Genomic DNA, 19,930 nt, shown 5'->3' on the forward strand with positions numbered 1-19,930 from the left:
ATCTTGGATTTAGAAATGAGTGCCATATTCGTAATGAGCATCCCCAAATACCTCGAAAAGGATACCCATATAGCATATTTTGAAAAATCGTGTCCGCCATCTTGGATTTACAAATAAGTGCTATATTCGTTTTTCATCGACAAAACCGAGCACATCTGTAGGCACCTGATCGACAATGTCGGGCAAATCTGTAGGCACCTTTAACTTAATGATGAGTTAAGCAAGATACAATTTCCCCACTTTTGAGGGAAAGGTTATTCCATGGCATCATTATTTGTATATTTGTGTGCGTGCCGACGAGCGTAGTTACAAGTTGCTTACGCCTACATGAATTTGGTTTTTGCCTCACTTGTGACAGTTCGTTTGATATGAAACTATCATTCTATGCGTTATCATTCTAAGGTATTTAATTAATAACTATTGTAACTATAGTGAAAAAATAGGGTGGTTTGCATTAATATTAGACATAACTGGTTGAAGACTGTACCACCTCAGTCAACTGTGACCATGGGACCTGTAAAGGGCCCGAAAAGTCGGTTTGTTTGAAAAAACAAATATACGCGATTTAAATCCGGAAAAATAGTTTCATTTCCTATATGTAACAATCGCGAAAACCTAAGAACTCGATAAATATCTACTTACTTAATATAATAACAGTACACCGTGTTGAAAATGTAAAAGTAAATTAAGTAACAAAATCGCGCTTCTAACATTAGTGTTTGAAGCGGTTTTGTCCAAGATACGCGTGGCGTGACTTTTTGTTAATGAAATCTTTGAATAGTATAGAATACAAATAATTCATTACTACGCCACAACACACATACACAGTAAAAAAGTTGAAAAAAGATAAAATTAAATTAAAACCAAAAAATTTAATAAAATAACAAAAAAAAAATTAAATAAAAATAAAATCATACACAACAACAAAGCCAATATTAATAAATTCAACTCAATAATAATTGAAGTGAATGTCATGTGTGTGCGGCTGTGGCGTATGTAAAGGATCCACACAGCTATTGTCACCGCTCGCGCCGAGAAAGGCTGTGCCGCTGATTTTCAGTGGACCCTAAAATGCTTTGCTATATGATCATGTTAAAAAATATATTATGGTTTGTCATTTCCAGAAATCTTTAGTTGCCCGAATAGGTCTATGCCTTGTCTATGTTATGTCTGTACCAATACATGCTTCAACAAGGTCTGCGTTCGGTAAGATTGATCTCTACCCTCTTCGTGAAAGTTCAACCACCTTTAAGATAATAATATCGTAATAAATTGCGCTTTTAACCAATAGTTGAATTCCTTATTGTTGCCTAGATTTGTTCTTTTTTCGCGTATCCTTGATACGATTTAGTTTTTTTGTAAGCATGAATTATACGCGTAAATATTAATTGTATGATAAACTTGGGTATAATGTTTACGTTGTCCATTCTGTGTAAGTATACTTAATTGTTGGATTGAGCTTACTTAGCTCTTTACTGAAATTAGGAAATCTTGCAGGGGGTCTGCAGCAGTAAGTAGTCGGTAACTAAGCTGAATTAGTGAAATTTCCTCAGCAGTGTCCGGAGCATACTAATCGGATTTCGACATCAGTTTCGTACTTCACCTTAGCTTACCTTCACCTTCATCTGTTGCTGCTACTGCCTTTTAGTTGTCGTCGCAGGCGGTCGTTGCACCGCTAGTTACGCGGGAAGCAAAACCGGCGAGCCGGCTGCAGCAGCGCCATTACCGCGCGCCGACACAACACGCATGCGCGGTTGCCTCGCGATTCCGCGCCAAATTTCGGATGACAATTTATATCCTTCGTAAATAAAAAAGCTTTTTCAAATAAAATTAATGTTACCAAATAGTTTTTTAAGTTAGTTGTGTTGTGCTTTATACTTTAAAAAAAGGAGTTTGGAAATAGCAAAATGAAGTACAAGGTAAGCATACTATTTTTAAATTTAACATATCCAATTTACATAGTTATAGTTAAAACTAAATTGGAGATAATTATTTATGTAATATTGTGAAAAATATATCTCTAATCATAAATCAACAAACAGCAAGTGTATTTATTTCGACATTCAAATACTTTCTGTATGTTCGTAGGTAATTGACGAATAATATTTTATTGTAGTAAACCTTAAATACCCACTTTCAATGAAAGCAAAATATTTTATCTAGCGTGTCATTTTAAACACCAATTTTAAATATTTTCATGTTCTTACACGGTATATTGAAGAAATAAAATTCATTATGTTATTTGAAAAAAATATTATTTATGAAAATTTCTGTGAAATCTCGTGTTTTATTCTGGAGCAGTTTAATTATAGGCGAATAATAAGACGAGCCTTGATGCTTCCGATCGTCAGTGTCGTCGGTCGCTGCAGCGAGTACGATAATCACGCAATTGCTGACTAGGATAACCTCCATGCAATATTTTGCGCTAAAAATGTTTATTGTCGATTTAAAAACACTGCTGTCGAGGCTGTATAATATATGATCGTAGCATGCGTATTTTTAATAAAAAAAACTCGATGTTCCTATTAAAATTTATATTTTATTTTACTATTAATTTGGTGTTTATAAACAATAAAAAAAATATAAAATTGTTAAACAAAAGTATCTTTTGTTAGTAACCATAACACATGGTATTATATAGTATAATAGAATGATGCCATGCTTGTTATTTCTTCGAAGACATAAAATTAGGTCAAAAACACGGCAACAAGATTCCATTGCTGAATGTAGGATTCCAGTAGAATGTCACGGTATACGGATACTAAAACCTACTTTTTTAAAAGATTTTATTTTTATTCATAATGTCAAATGTGAAGTAAGCATTTACAATCACTGTGCTACAACACGCATGTTTGAAAAGAATTAGAGACAGTTTTAGATTTTTACAAATTGGCACAATTAGCATCATTACGCGAGGTTTAACTATTTATATTGAGTCACGACAGAGATCGGCTTAGGTAGACTGTATTTACCTAAACTTGAAAGAAAAAAAACCACATGGAGTGGATAATACCTCCCTCTAAAATTCCGCAATTATTGAATTGTATTCTATATTTTTGATGTGTAATTAACAATTATTATTTTTCATAAGTTTTGAAATATTTTGTAATTCTTAGTTTGATTTTTTGCCTTTTATTCCGAGATTACAACCATGAAATCATTCCGGGCATTCTGAAGTAGGTATTATTTACTCTTTGTGTATCATATGAAGTTTAGGTATGTAATTTAGCAATTACATAATGCATTTTTTTTTAATAATATCGCATGCACTCAATGTAACCCCGCACAAGGGAAACCCTGTGCGGCGGGTGCCATGGACACATAGACAACCACAAATTACACCCAAACTCACGAGAGAAGTCAATGTAGGCCATACAAATATTTCTCCCGGCCCGGGAACCGAACCTGGGACATCTGCGTGGCAGTCCGGCATGGTAACCGTTTGGCCACGGAGGCAGTTAAAGTAAACGCATACAACCTATCTAATTAACAATACTTCGCTACCTTTTAACCTCCCATTAGTTCTGCTGCGTGAAACGGAAGACAGAGACATCTACGGAAGTACTGCATAGATTAGGTACACCTACTCTTTTTATTCTAAACATGAGAAAATGACAAGACTTTTATAATCATTTCGACACAGGCGTGAAGCGTTATGCTATTTTTTAAAATAGCTTTTAAATGAATAGTATTTTATCTGTAGAAGTGAACAAAATTAAATGTGGTTAACACATAAAAAAAACGTTTCACAAAGTTGAATGCCTAGTACACAAAATACAACAATTAATTAATTACCTATATACATATATGGCTCAGTACAACAAGTGTTAACTAAATAACTACCAACATGTCATTGTAAAAACCTATGCAATGCAAAAAAGTGCCTATCTCAGTCTATATCTTATAAGCCACAGACATACACTTTTTTTATTTATAATACCAAGTGACGGGGCAATCGTGCCCCTTTTGGTAAGTGATACGTTAGTGGTAGGCGATACGCCTATCCATAACAGTTGCAGTGCCACTCGGAGCTTTAAATCGCAGAGATCTTCGAGTCACTGCCACTGCACCCGTCACCCTGAGACATAAGTTGACAAGTGACATGTGCCCGTAATTTCACCAGCACCCTTACTCTTTCAAACCGGAACGCAGTAATGCTCAAATTACTGCTTGGCGGCAGAATTAGGTGAGGTAATACTTACTTACGTAATGTTTATTTATTTCCATAGCTGAGTGATGTTGGCGGGTTCGATTTCCAGTAGAATCAATTTGGAAAAACTTTTTTTGTTGGTTCTGACCTGTATTGTGGGTAATGCTCCAGAGTGAATTCCGTTACTCCTGTACTCACAGTACAGGGAATTCTCTGGTTTGAGACCAGTTAATTGGCATGGTTGTCTTCTTTCTTCTTCTTCTTAAAATGCCTCTCCACAATTGAAAGTTGGCCGTCAATATTGCAAGTTTGTCTCTGGTACAACAAGTAACTAAATAACTAACCATCCTGTAAATGGTTGCCTAGCACTTTATTACTATTTATTTTAAACAAATTTCACGTAATATTTGGTTAATAATAAACATGTACTAGTTACTATTATATGTTTCAGAATTAAATTACACAAAGAACGGATTGCTTACTTAAATTCAATGAAACTAATTTGTAGTTCGTCAAAATATTATTTTCACTTCTCATGCACTTAAAATTCGTATTTATGCTGGGTGTAGTCTGCATAAAACAGGATTTTATGCTCTAGTGCATAAAATAGGATTTTATGCTCTAGTACATAAAATAAAAAAACCATCACATTAAATATGTTTAATTGTTGTAATTTTACATTCAATTTTAATTAAATAATCGTTTATTTGTAATATTGCTATTTAATTTCCTCGCAATCGAAGTGAAAAGCAGAGTGAGAAACTCATTCATAAAACCCATTTTATGTATACTCGTCTCGGGTAAAATGACACGTTTTATGCACTTGTTGTACAATCTACTATTTTAATTCTCATGTGAATAATATCAAAATGCCAATAGATATAGGCATTATAATGATGCATAATAAATAATAATGCATGTGAAAAAAAAAACATTTTTATTTATTTACAAACCGTGAAGTATCACACGAGTAGTATCATAATGTACATAAAAAAGGAAGTCTAATTCTCACGGTGACAATACGAGCAAGGAAAGTCCACCTCCATCAGACAATGGCTGAAATATAAGGTATTGATATCACACGTCTTTGTTAATTATAACCGTATTTTATAATCAAACTCATATTACATTGATGCTCATTGTTTTATTAAAAACATTTTGCTGAAAAATTAATAGATACAAAAATTCCGGAGGGATATATCGTCAAAAAAGTTGTCATGCATAAAAAGACAAAAAACGTTATTCATTGAAATTGGGAAAGTTTTGCCATTAATTAACTAAATTTACTACGGCATGAGAAACTAAAACATAGGATTAATAAATATGCTGTGCTACAGTTGTATCACTAGCCATGGTAGAATTAGAATACAGTTAACTATTTTAACACTAAAACCTATGGTTTAAAGAAACTTGTATCAAATTTAGTTAGCTATTTAATCGATTTCTTTTTAAGGTGATACTTTTAAAATTGTGCCTACTTTTTAATCGGAACTTATTCCTTGTAATTAAGTAGGAAAATTGTAACTTGTGAAAAGAGTAGAAATTAAAATAAACTACTCCCACCCATACGTAATAAGGACACATTTACAAAATAACAACTTTTCAGGCGAGAGGGTTAAAGATTCAAGGAACAAAATCAGTGGATATGTTTTATTTATATAGGAGAGTTATAAAATTTCGTACATAATTTTTCATGTAATTCGTATTATTTTTTATGACGTTCATATGATTTCATGTGATAAAAGCACTTTGATTTAAGATCGATGTGGCTTTATTATACCAAGTACTATTATCCTGTTAATCGAATTTGAGTCTCGTAATAATTTTGAGCAAATGAAAAGATCATCAAGTTTTACCTAAATAAATATTTATACACGAAGCTTTTTGACAGAATTTTCAAGTCTTTGGTTAAGAGTAACCTACCTCAAATGTCTTTGGTTGATTCCGCATAACAGTAAAAGTGTTAAATCAACAACTTTGGAAAAAATATACAGTATAATTGAAGATAACATCTACAGATATGAAACACACGACACAGATATATAGAAAACACGATTCCTAAAAATTTTCACTATAGAAAAAAACATTTCTTTTTTTTAATAATATTTTTTTTTAATGTCGTACGGGAAAAATTTAAATTCGAGCTGAGGTAGTATCGACTCTTAATTTGTTAAATTTAAATATTGAAATATAAATTTTTTCGACCATTTTTTGTATTCAGGATATTTTATTAATATACTCGTGAACATAAAAAGGATTAAGTATTATAACAAAAGATAACAATGTTCATAATAAGGACGACTGGCGATATATACCAGAACGTGTAATCGAAATCAAAAGACGATTAAAGCAGTTCTTTTTTCAAATTAACTGTTAAGGTATATGTGGCTAACGATTCACACACACATTGTTATGATAATTTAATCTTTATTAACGTTCCTTTAATGATTTAATGATGTACGAGATAAAACAAATATTTTTAATTACTGATATTGTTAATGTAGCGATATCTGTAGCCTCTGGCAGCGACTTTCCAATACCCAAGCACCTAAAAATGAACAAATCGTTCCTTACAGCAGTCACGGTCATAAGTTATACATAACTTACGAATTTGACCAAAATTAATTACTTACGTCACAAGTTGTTTTTACTTGCTTAAAAAAAAGTCTTTTTCCGGCCACAAGTTAGTAGTTCTAACTAGCTAAGTTAGTTAGTAGTTCTAGCTCAGAACTACTTTTGTTCGGAAGAAGAAGATTCGTCGAACTTGTTAAAATGAGAAATAAACATTTACTAAATATATTGAATTCATATTCATTTTGTTTCGAGAATTGAAGTTTTTGTTACGTGCCTATTCAGAGCCCCAAGAAAATTTGTTAAAAATATTGTAGTTTTTTCCGATAGTCGTGTTCACTTTGATAAGAAATAAGTATGTAAATAAATTTCGATAAAAAGCCTTATTATAAATTTAACAATTGTTATATTGGGTTGCACTTTTTCCACGCTTTAGTGTTATAAAATAATCTGGATGATTGTGAGGAGGTTGTTTCGCGCTACTTATAGAAGCATAAAGCTCGAGATTCTATTCTCGACCATTCGTAACCGTAGAGTCAATACAATTCGTATAAACGAGTGACATTTTTAACTTTAAAAAATGTGACAATTATTATTCTATGCTTCTAAACACCGTTACATCTAAGACATGACAATTTCATTGTCATCGTATAAAAAAAAACAAAAGATCGATGACCTTACGAACAATGGATCGAAATACAGTTACGAGTGTACATAATATATGGTAACATACATAACCTACTTATTCATACATGACAAGATGGTCAAGATAAAATTTGTATGCATTGATTTTTTGCTGACATACTTTGTTAACAATGTATTAAAATGATTGTTGGATGAACTGTGAATGGATGATAAATATTCAAGATCTTTAATAACTGGTTCTCGTGCGAATTCATTAAATTGGAACATGACAGGAACATGAAAAAAGGTTGAATTATGATAACAGTACGACTATTTTTGTACGTATTTTACTGCACAGTTTGTGATTTTTTAATTTATAATATTCTTTTATCGTTAAGCTGTTTCTTAATTGTATTTTTCTGTCAGAAATAAATAATGAGTCGCATTTTGCCACTTTGGGTTAAATAGACTTTTGTCGTATGTAGGTACTTTATTGATATTCATTTTGTGGCTTCAAATGTAAACGATATCAAATGTCTCTCTTTTTGGACTTTTCTGCATCACTATGTAGAATAATCGAAAATATCAATAAAGCGAGTTCACTATACATTTCTTTTTCGAATGAATATCGAACATGCAATGTTGTTTTTGCCAACTAAGTCTCCTGTCTTTATTTAAAGTCCTATTGGCTACGAATAGGCTTGTGGTTTCGCTGCTGGCGTTAGATCAATACTCGTATTTTATAAAAGAATCCTATGTCCAAACAGTTTGGCGTCAGCTATAATATGGTGAACGACGCATTACTATAATGTGATTTCTTAATACTATATTGATTGTAGACTATATCTTGTCACAACATGTACGATTGTTCTCATCTTGTTACTAATTAATTATATTGCAGATGTTATTGTAACTGTAATTGGATATGTAACAATTTTGTACTTGTTAGGCAAGCATTGGATTCAACTACGTTTCAACTATGACATAAAACTGCGTCTGTGGCCGAACGGTTACCATGACGGACTGCCACGCAGAGGTCCCGGGTTCGATTCCCATGCTGGGAATAATATTTGTATGGTCTACATTTATTTCTTTCGAGAGTTTGGGTGTAATTTGTGGTTGTCTAAGTGTGAGTCCATGTCATCCGCGATAGCAGGGTTTCCCCTGTGCGGGGCTATGAGTGTGTGCGCGTAATTGTTATAATGCATTGAAATTCCTAATTAACTATATTACCTTTACTCTGATAAATTCAATGTTGCACCGTTACCCTTCGTTCACACGGCATTGTACGGCACGTTTTTTTGCAGAATAGATCTTACCGAATAAACAGTGGCGCATACATTAGTTATCGAACCGTTCACACGGTGTCTGTCCTACAAAATAACGCACATAGCTCTTATACGTTTAGCGAATACGCAACGGACTTGTCAAGCAAATCGAATGAACTTTAACGTATTCGATGTGCAGTGGCGCATAGTATTAATGCATCTCTTTTTCACAGCGCGAAGTTATACGTTTTTTATCGAATAGTCACCGAACAAGCGGCGTCTAGTATTGAAGTATCTTGTGGAAGGAGGGTACGCATAATTTTATTAATACAAAATGACCGACGAGTCTTCTGTGCACAACGATTTATTGATATCTTTAGTGGAATAAAGGCCCATTATTTTATCATCATTTCTCAGATTTTCGTACAATTTTTCAAATGTATTTGTATGCACTGCTTTTTAATTCGTTGGACGAATCCAATTCCTACTATTCTTCCGGCGACAAAGCCGTTGGCGTCTTCTATGCTAATATAAAAGTGCAACAAAGCGTGGATCCATCACAGATGTGTTCTCAGGGCGATTACTGTTTGAATACTGCGACTATCCGTCTTTTAAACGCATGAAAATATATCGTGTAAACACCCCGCTGTCTATCCGTTTATAATCGAATCAGTTACAAAAACGTGCAGGACAATATCGTGTGAACTGCTACTTTTCTGGTGAAAGGTTTAAAAAAGATTCTACGAGCGAAATTAGTCGATATCTTTTTATATTTAAATAGAAGAGTTACAAAATTTTACACATGCTCCTATACACATAATTTATTTCATATACTTGGTATTATTTCTATGACTTTCATATAACCACTTTTGACGTATGATCATTTGTAGCTTTATCGAGTTCTTGGGTTTTCGCGATTGTTAAATTATAGGAAATGAAAGTATTTTTGGTCACCGTTTTGTTTAATGACAAACCATCGTTGTGAAAATCAATGATCATCTCATTATAGAAAATATTTGGAAACTTATTTCTAAAACGGAATAATTGTTGTAAGTGTTGTGTATACATTGCCATTTCAAAGGTTGTTAACCAGCATAACTACGAATGATAATTGAATCACTGCGTTACAAAGGCTTCAACAAATGCCTATTGCATGGGCAGGGCGTGCTCGGTGCAAAGCAATCTGCAATAAAAGCTCGCGGCCTTGCATAACGGATGCGCGTGCGTGCGTTGCTTCTGGGAAGGGATTGTCATATGGCTATTTTTCAAATGTGAAAAATTTTAACTGCACCAAACGCATTCAATACTTTAAACTTCGTGGCTTTACTGCTGGCGGGAGTAATAAATTGAAAGTAGGTAAAGGGGCAAAATTGGTAAAATTGAAAAAAACTTGCATTAAAATATTTGTTTCTAGTTCACTTGAAATACAATGGGAAAATAATGCACTACATTTCAAGGATCTTATTAAAACTAAATTGTAAATTTATTTTGAAACTCCTATGCGTAGTTACCTCCACAAACTCAATTGAACACAATTTAAGAAATAACATTACTTAAATTTATCATAATACTTTGTTTAATTCGTTTTCTTTTTTATAAATATATCGTTCCGTGTCAAAAAGCAGTTTTAAACTGAATCACAACGCAAGTTTTGACAAAAAATTGTACACGATTATACCAGTATGCAACAAAACCTATCTAGGTAGTTTCTTTCCACAAGGCATCTTAAACTTACAAAGTCACATAATATTGCAATTATAATTAACGCCTAATTTATTTTTGTAAAAATACGCTATAACATTTTGCAACTCGCCCACGTCACACGCCAACATAAGTGAAGGGTGCGTATATTAAACTACATAGGTATATTGAAATACTGAGAGCATCTATTTAATTTTTCAATCATAAGTTTTGATTAGCAACTTTTTGCGTTAATTTTACATATAAGTACTAACCATGAAAACTAACCCTCAAAATGTATGCCAGATATAATGAACAGTTTGGACTTGAAACCAAATACTGTCGTAACTCATAATCGTGGAATTGAGAAAACAAGTTGTGAATATTATATGCTAGATGTGGATATAACTAGAATTCGCATGAAGCGTTTCGCTTCCACATTTATATGGCGAACAGCTATGGAGTGGAATTCCCTGCCACTGCTGACTTGTTCCCTAACATTATAACTTGGACGTTTTCAAGGCTAGAGTGAATAGGCATTATTTAGATGTGCATGCTCCATCGTCACTTTCCATCAGGCGAGATGGAAGTCATATGCGCACTTATTTTTATAATAAAAAAATACACCAAGTGGATCCTATTGCGAATAATGTAATTATTTTCATTTATGCATAATATTTGCTTATCCATTTATAAACGAGAATATATATTTATTGATTTCATTCAGCAATTTTTGAACTTTCAAATTGTGTTATCTCATTTCTACAATGTTGAGTTACAACAGTATTTGGTTGGGCGTACTTGGATGGACTTTTGAACCATCTTATTGTGAGTGCCGTAGAGTAGAATTATTAAATCATCAATGCAAATAGAGACGTGCCGTTGTTGTGCGTAATATACCACTAAAACCTACCATCATCGTAAATAACTGCGTTTGTAATAAAATAACGTAACTGATAACACTTTTCTTTATATAATTCTTTTATCATGTACACTTAAGTATAAAATTATTATTGTATTTTGCTTGACGTTCTTTCTTGCATTCCTAATTGCTTGGTCATGCTAGAACTTTTTCATGGCATTGTAAGTAAAGTAATTTTCCCTTATTATATTTAATAGGTACTCGTTCGGAAACATGTTCGTAATGCAATTGTTATAATGAAGTCATATTACGTGAAAATTAAAAGCACAATGAATTTCAATTATTTATTAGTGAAATTTATATAATGATTAAAAAGATAATTGATTCTAGAAACTTTTTAAATTTTCCAAGCTAACAATTGTAGTCTTCCAACTAGCTACCACATTATCTATTTTCATGTAGGTTCCTATAAGGTGATGGAGAGCATCGAGAAAAATAAATGCGAATTGGAAAAACTCTGAAGTAATTTCAAGTTAGTAGCAATAGAGCTCTTTGTGAAAGAGTTCGTACAGCCACCTTGTCTATTTTTGCCGCCAAACAATACTCACAATATGAGCATTACTGCGTTTCGGTTTTGAAGGGTATGGGTACTCGTGAATTACAGGCACATGAGACTTGTCAACTTATGTCTCAGGGTGACGGGCGCAATGGCAGTGCCTCTCAGATCTTTGCGATAGCTCGGAGCTGCACTGCAGCTGTTATGGACAGACGTGTCGCTTACCACCAACGCACGACTTGTTCGTCCCATCACTAGGCATCATAAAAAAAAATTGTGCTCTTCTTGTGTTTGGTATCATGATTATCTGATTGGAAACCTATACACATAAGACGAACATAAGAATTACTGGTAATTAATTTCTTAATCGATCCAAACAAAAGGTTATTTAACATTAAATCGCAAATCACCTATAAGGAACAAACGTTAGCAGAATCTGCAATCAAGCTATTATCAAGTAGTTATTTCCTTAACGGGTTAATCTGATTAATGAGTGTAATTAATACTGATGCTACTAACTGCGTGTTTAATACTGCTACCTATGTATAGTGCATTGTACATCCTTACTCATTATACACATTGTTTGTTTATATTTCGAGAATGCTTATTTTGCACTTGCGTATACTTAGTTATCATCCTCAAAATAATCTTTCATTGCATGAATAAATGTGTTATATACACACCTCAAAGAACATACCATAAACTCTTTAAATATAGTATATACGTATATTATATGTGTATATAATAAACAGTGCCACTAAAAGCTTAAACCACAAAGATCTGAGGAGTACTGCCACTACGCCGTCACACTGAGACATTAGTTGACAAGTCCCAAGTGCCTGTAATTTCATCAGCATTGTTGCCCTTCAAAACCGAAATACAAATGATGCTATATACAATAACCGAAACACATTACTGCTTGGCGGCAGAAATAGGTAAGGTGGCAGTACATCTCTGGACGAATTCATTCACAACAAGGAACTCTACTGCTACTTAATCATAGTTAAAAGGTTTATACACTCAGCTGTAATAATTTATTTGTGGGTGCTATAATTCTATGACAAACATGTTTTTTATGATCAATTTTTCAGAAAAAAATCTGATTAAATAGCAAATTTTACCTAAACATCTAAAAGGTCGTTTCACTAATAACCTTTTCCAATAAAAACTTTTAACACTGTTCTTCCACTATTCTTCAAGTTAGTCTAAACGTCTAAACTATAAAAAAAGACGAGCAAAACTTCATAATTTGAATTGAATAAAAATAGAACATTTTAATAAGCTACTGAAGTTCAAGGGAAGCAAAGACTAGCGCTTGAAGGAAAAGCATCCTCTATTAGTAGATACATTACCTAATTGTTTTCTTCTCTATCTAGACATAATGTGAAGTCATTGATCGACATAAACCTGACATCTAGTATTCGAGTATAGTATCGTGACATATTAAATAACATTTCAGGATACCACACTCGAATAATAATACTTAATGGTAATATTCTAGAACATTTAAGTAATAAAAACTAGAGAAGACTTGCCTGAAAATTACCCATCTATATCTGTGGTAGGTATGTCGAAATATACAATCTAAAAAATAAACCATGAAGAGTTCTGATGTTAGTAAGTATATCCTTTGACTTTTCCCACGCGATAATGAACATAACACTCGTCGTAGATGTCTGCCGATTAAGATGCGCAGGGAGATGTAAAAGTATTATGATACTATCAAATACAGTGAGTGGCTTGTGAGTTAACATGTGTTTTTGTTTTCATTTCAAATCAGTATAATTACAGACACCACTGTTTGTACCACAGGTGGAAGCTTCACTCTTTTTTTTTATCTTGGGGGTTAAGCTTCTCCATGTTGTTAATATTCTCAAGAGTTCCTATTACAAAAAATAAATTTATATTAAAGAATTATCAATACGCCAGTAGCAGTAAAGCTCCTTGTGAAAGAGTTCGTCCAGGTAAGTACTGCCACCTTACCTATTTCTGCCGCTAAGCAGTAATGTGAGCATTACTGCGCTTCGGTTTTGGAGGGTAAGGCTCAGCTCACTCTGGCGCAGAGTCGAAGCGTTGCGACGCGTCATGTTTTTCGCCTATAGCACATTCATCTCTATTTTCCCATCATTAAGGTACAAATTTGTGTTATGCAAATATGCATATTTTAATCTGTTAAATGTGAATGTTTAAAAGTATCTGAACTGGTTCATTGCGTTGTGATACGGGCGCGCTAATGCAAACGACGACGCGCGTCGCTATGCGTTGTAGTTGAAAAACAGGACGCGACGCGACTTCGACTCTGCGCCAGTGTGAGTTAAGTCTAAGGGTGCTGGTGAAATTATAGGCACATGAGATTTTACTAGTCTATAGCCTATAACGGACGGTGACGGGCACAATGGCAGTGCTCCTCAAATCTTTGCGATTCAAAGATCTGTGTGGCTCAGACTGCCAACTCTCGGAAATGTGTGAAGATCCCAACACGGATTAGGCAGCGTGGCGGATTGTGGCCCTTATCTGAGAGTAGACACATACCCAGCACTGGGACGTATAATTGGGTTGACGATGATGTTTCATTGCAACTGTTTTAAGGACAAGCGTGTCGGTGACCACTAAAAAAACGTGATAAGAAATTCTAAATACTTTACTTTTTTTTGGGATCCATAACTTGATTAATTTTCTAAACTCCCATTGAAAATTGAACCTTAAGTCATTTGTACTAGATTTTACATATTATATTTTATATATTGTAGGGAAATTTCATTGATTAATTTTCAATAAATTTAAAGATTAGTATTTTGAGAACTAACGAATCTCCATCAATTTATATACATACGAGCACCGACGCAAAAGAGTTCGTCTAATTATACATTACGCCGATATTTTTTTTAACTTTATTTATTTCTTTGAAAATAGGCATTAGCAACAAACAAGTAATACAATGTAGTACTCCATTAAAAGGGTCACTTTTTATTACCACAAATTAGATATCCTGGATATATTACTGTATCATCATCTTATTTAAGGGTCAGACTACATACATATGTACATACTGTAATGCGGAACCCTCCAAAAGAGTGAAAAGACTCGTAATCACAATTTATGCGTAATGAATGAATGTGTGAATGAAAATATTCTTTATTGCACATAAAATTACAATTAAAATACAATACAATAGCTTAAGTATAATAGTAGTAGTAGTAAGTCAATGTGCAACGGGCGGCCTTACTGCTATGTAACAATTTCTTCCAGGCAACCTTAGGATAGACATTTCGGATATGCAAATGGGGTGCAACCAAAGAATATCATCATAAGTACACTACATAATAAGTAATAATAAAAATATATACATATCCATAGATAGATATATTATATACATACAAATAACAATAATATTATTAATACATACATAACAATAAATACACAATAATATTAAATGCTTATATACTTTTAACAGAAAAAGAAAAATGAAGTACAAATGTAGGAAATAAATGAAAGGATATTAGAGGACAGACGAAATTTAGGAGTTGAGGAAGTGATCCTTGACACGTTGTTTGAACGAATCAAGAGAAGGGGATCGTCGAATCGATTTAGGGAGAGAATTCCACAATCTGATCGCAGAAATGGTAAAAGAGTTGGAATAAAAGTTAGAGGTATGAGAGGGCAGGTTAAGTAAGAGAGTATCAGAGGAGCGAAGGGGACGACAGAGTGTAGAAGAGTGGAAAGTAAAGCGATCTTTAAGATAAGAAGGCGTAAAGGGATAGAACAGAATTGAATAGAGAAGTGAAAGAATATGAAGAGCTCTACGCCGATGGATGGGCAGCCATTTAATTTGTGCGCGAAATTGGGAGACATGGTCAAATTTGCGTAGTCCGAAGATGAACCTAACACACATATTTTGAAGCCGTTCCAATTTATTGAGCAGAGTTACTGACAAATCTGGGTAGCAAACATCTGCATAGTTCAATATCGGGTGGAGAATGCTTTGGGCCAGAGTAATTTTGGTTTTAGTCGGCAAAAAGTTTTTAAGCCTTCTCAGAGAGAAATGCGCACCAAACACCTTCCTGCTAACCTCAGCAACTTGCGGCTTCCAAGTCAGACATTTATCAAAAATTACCCCCAAATTCGTGACTGTATCCAAATAAGGAATACAGACACCATCGAAAATACAGGGGGTAAGGAGTCTAGATTTAGACGAGAATTGAACCAAGTGCTACCTATAATAATTGATTGTGTTTTGGATGGATTAACTTTAAGGCCAAAGGACTGACTACATTGACGAATGGATTCAAGGTCCACATTGGTAGTATTAATGGCACGTAGTAAGTCTTGAATAGACGACTGGGTGTAAATCTGGAGGTCATCAGCATAAAGATGATAAGAAGAACTGAGGGATTGTGTGATAGAGTTAATAAACAAAGAAAATAAGAGAGGAGAAAGGACGCCACCTTGCGGGACTCCGGCGGAAATATCGCACCACGTAGAGAAAGAATTCTCATTGCGTACACACTACCGTCGTCCACAGAGGTAGCTTCCAAACCAATCAATAACTCCTGAAGATATGTTAAGAGTGCGCAATGCCTCCAATAATAGGTCAAAGTCTTAATTTTAATTTAATTAATGTGATTTTCAATGAAAGAATTCCCTAACAAGTCGGTATGCATACAAATTCCCAAACTTGCCTTCTTAACATATATATTGACGTTTTCATTTTCTCAAAACTTAAAAAATAAACTTTGTTATCGTCATTGGACATGAAACTTTTTAGAGATGCATCGGAATCGCGAATATTTGTTTTTTTCAAACATACCAACGTTTCAGGCTGTACAGAGATCGCGAAAACCTAAGGACTCTATTTTTTTTCAGTTTACATATAACCTAATAACACATACAATAATATAACCTATGTACATGGTTAGGTATGTAACAAACAAATATTCTATAAGTACTATGAGATCAATAATTATTACAAGAATGCATCTTCTGATCTCATCCTCGTACAATGTTAGTAAATAAATTGATTGTCAATAAGTAAATAAATAGTATATTTTAAATATCATATCGAGTGTGCCATAAGTTGTACAAATGTACTAAGTCTTGCAAACTAATATATTCCAAAAGTTACTTTTCGTGTGCATTTGTAAAGTTAAATTTTCGATATGGATTGTACCTAGATCGCAAGGGTCGTGATAAAAACGAGTAATTATTGTAGTAAATAAGTTAGTCAGTAATTATTATTATAACTTAGAAAATGTTTAAAAAAATGAAATTTATTAAACAGCGGCAGCGGTCCTGCTTTATACGGCACGTACTGTTGGCTGGTTTTTGAACCTGAGTCCTTGACTCCCGCCAACTGAGCCATTGCCGGGATATAGCCTTTCCCATTTAAAAATTTAAATTAAAAAATTCAATTTTTTTTTATAAAAAATAAGTGCGCATTTGACCTCCATCTCACCTGATGGAAAGTGATGGTGAGGTTGACGATGTAGCATGCACACCTAAATAATGCCTATTCTATCTCACCTTGAAAAGATCCAAGTTATAGCTTTCGGGGAACAAGTCCGCAGGCAGGGAATTCCACTATCTAGCCGCTCGCCATATAAATGTCGAAGCAAAACGCTTCGTGCGAATCCTGGGAATATTCACGACATAGGGGTGGAATCCCACCCCACTTCTAGTCCCCCGATGATGGAAAGGAGAATCAAATTATGCAATTCCATGGCACACTCTCCGTGATATATCCTGCAGAAGACCGATAAGCAGGCAACTTTACTTCGGTGTTGAAGTCTCTGCAGCTTCGCCTCTACTAATTTCGAGTCACTTAGAAGCCTCTTTTCACGCTTGTCTATTAAATCCAAGGTGGCCAGTTGGTATTTAGCAAAGCCATCCCATAAGTGGCAACAGTACTCCATACACGACCGGACTTGTGCTTGATACAGCCGAAACAACTGTCCCAGTGTGATGTAACGCCTCACCTTGGAAAGGATGGGAGAGTCTAAAATAGAACAATAACAAATACATGATATAGAAGACAAGCAAATAAAAAAATAAAAAACAATTTTTTTATGAACAGGTGGACTCGCATTCGTTCTTCTCGCAAAACATCATTGAAATATCTTGTTTCGAATCCGGCCGGATCGAAGGAATTTTTTCTAAGTGTTCGATCTTTGTATTAATAATTATAACAAACCAGTGGAGTAATTTCGCAAAAAAATATTGAATATCATGGTGGTAAAACATTTTGACATTTAATAAAAATTTAATTGTAGAATTATTTAAGATACATTATTTATAACCGCTTCTAACTATTTAAACTTTTGGTTAATGTACTCCTTAAAATATGAAATATATAAATTCTGAAGTTTACAATTGCTTTTGAAAATCTATAGGATTTCATATTTTATTTAAACTTCAGATAAAGGGCAGGCACATATAGTTTTTTTTTTGTACAAAGCAAGAGTTAACATCTAGCTACTATATCTACATAAAATTCATGTACCTTCTTACTTGCTCAGTCAGTTATGAAAATTTCTCCAATACCGCAAACTTGGTAAAATTTGTCCATTGAGCGAAGCGATGGTCTGCGCCCATTAACCAGCTTGAATCGCAGTCGCAAACAAGTTTTCCATTCTCAAATTCAAGCTAAAACTGGTAGTATGTACTAAATTGATACTTACGTGTAATACCGAAATACTGATAGTTAAATTTGCAAATGCTATACGAATTTAAAAATGGAGATGAGATGAGATCTACTTCCACTGAGATTGGAAGTAGGCTGTTCTAAAAACAAATTGCACCAATTTAACAAGCCATACAATCCGCGTGGTAGAATAAACAAGATGAATTTGCCACTCTCTAACCTTAGAATTTCCATTCAAACTACTCAATAAAACCAAGTTACATTTACAGTCGTCAAATGCGAATACTGGAAAATTTCGAACATATTGAGGCTGATTAAAGATGAATACAACTGCAAAGTTAAATATGTTGCATTCTGTTGGCGGAAGTTTATGCAACAGGCTCGTACTAAGTTGGCGACTCGACTATGGAGCGAAAGCGAACGTGCTTATTTTCAAATAAAATTGTGAGAGCTCTTCTTAGAGTATAGCACTGACACCACACAACCCCTTTAGCACGAATGGAGTCACAATATTCATGGGAACTATTTACATCTGAATGAAATTTTAGAGTTTCATTGTAGCAACGTAATAATCTATTGTCATCAAAATTGTAAGATCGTAATGTATCATATCGATTAATCACTAGAGAATGGCAAACTGCGACGTAAATAATAGATACAATAGATATAATATTATTGGATCCTCAAACATATATATTGATCTATTGTAAATGTGCACTTTTTTAGACAAACGATATTTTTTTTATGTTTGAGATAATATATATACATATATCAATTGTTTCATCTATATTGAGTATTTGATCTACGGATAAATTATAAACGAACTACATTTAAGGTAACACTATCATTATGTTTAAGCATACTAAATTAGTATTTGTTATTGAAAAATAACATTCGATCCTCTTTTTTATTATTGGTATTTTCTTTTAACGATTGATATCATTTATAACCAGTATATCTTTTGATATTCATCTTCGAATGAATATTGGTTGTTTCGTTGCGCCCTCCATTTAGTACGTTAGTTTAGGTCAACATTTGAAAAAGCAGAATCCAATTTGTTTGCGTTTCCGAACATGTTTTCAGCTCAAATTATATTATAATTAATATAATATTAGTATACAAATATAATCAACAATTACTTCGTTTTAAAAATAAGTATCTAAATTTTATTTTTAATGGTCATTTATCTTTAGTTTTGAGGCCCAACATAATACTATCAAAGTTAATTTATACAAATCAACCATTGTTTGCGTAGCTCAGGACAGATTTAAATATGCATTGGTTTCATTTATTTAATGTCTCAGAGAAAAAGGATCAATCATTCAAAAAGATGACCGTTTAGACTTAAATACATGCCAATAGATATTCCTTTGATGAGTTACAAAACAGTTATGACCATTAAATACATATTTCGATGGCCTCGGTGACCCTCGGTGGCTCGGATTTGAACTGAAGGCGCTGGGTGAGGAGGTCCCGGATTCGATTACCGGTAGAAACCCCTTGTAAATACCTCGTATCGTAGTGCCTCGGAGTGAATTTCTTTGCCCTGGTAGTACAATACAGGGAATTGCCAACTTTAAAA

General features: G+C 33.7%; 1 protein-coding gene across 1 annotated transcript in view; it reads left to right on the plus strand.

Moving 5' to 3' along the window:
* The first annotated feature begins 1,706 nt into the window (after positions 1–1,706).
* LOC113235281 (neprilysin-4-like) overlaps positions 1,707–19,930 on the plus strand; it is an 87,190-nt gene continuing 68,966 nt past the window's right edge. Inside the window, exon 1 of the mRNA XM_026470935.1 lies at positions 1,707–1,919. Coding sequence (XP_026326720.1) covers positions 1,908–1,919 — 12 coding nt within the window. The 5' untranslated portion in view covers positions 1,707–1,907. The remainder of the gene's footprint in view (positions 1,920–19,930) is intronic.

The sequence above is a fragment of the Hyposmocoma kahamanoa genome, unplaced genomic scaffold, assembly GCF_003589595.1.
Source record: "Hyposmocoma kahamanoa isolate Upper Pololo Valley unplaced genomic scaffold, ASM358959v1 87, whole genome shotgun sequence".
Lineage (NCBI taxonomy): Eukaryota > Metazoa > Arthropoda > Insecta > Lepidoptera > Cosmopterigidae > Hyposmocoma > Hyposmocoma kahamanoa.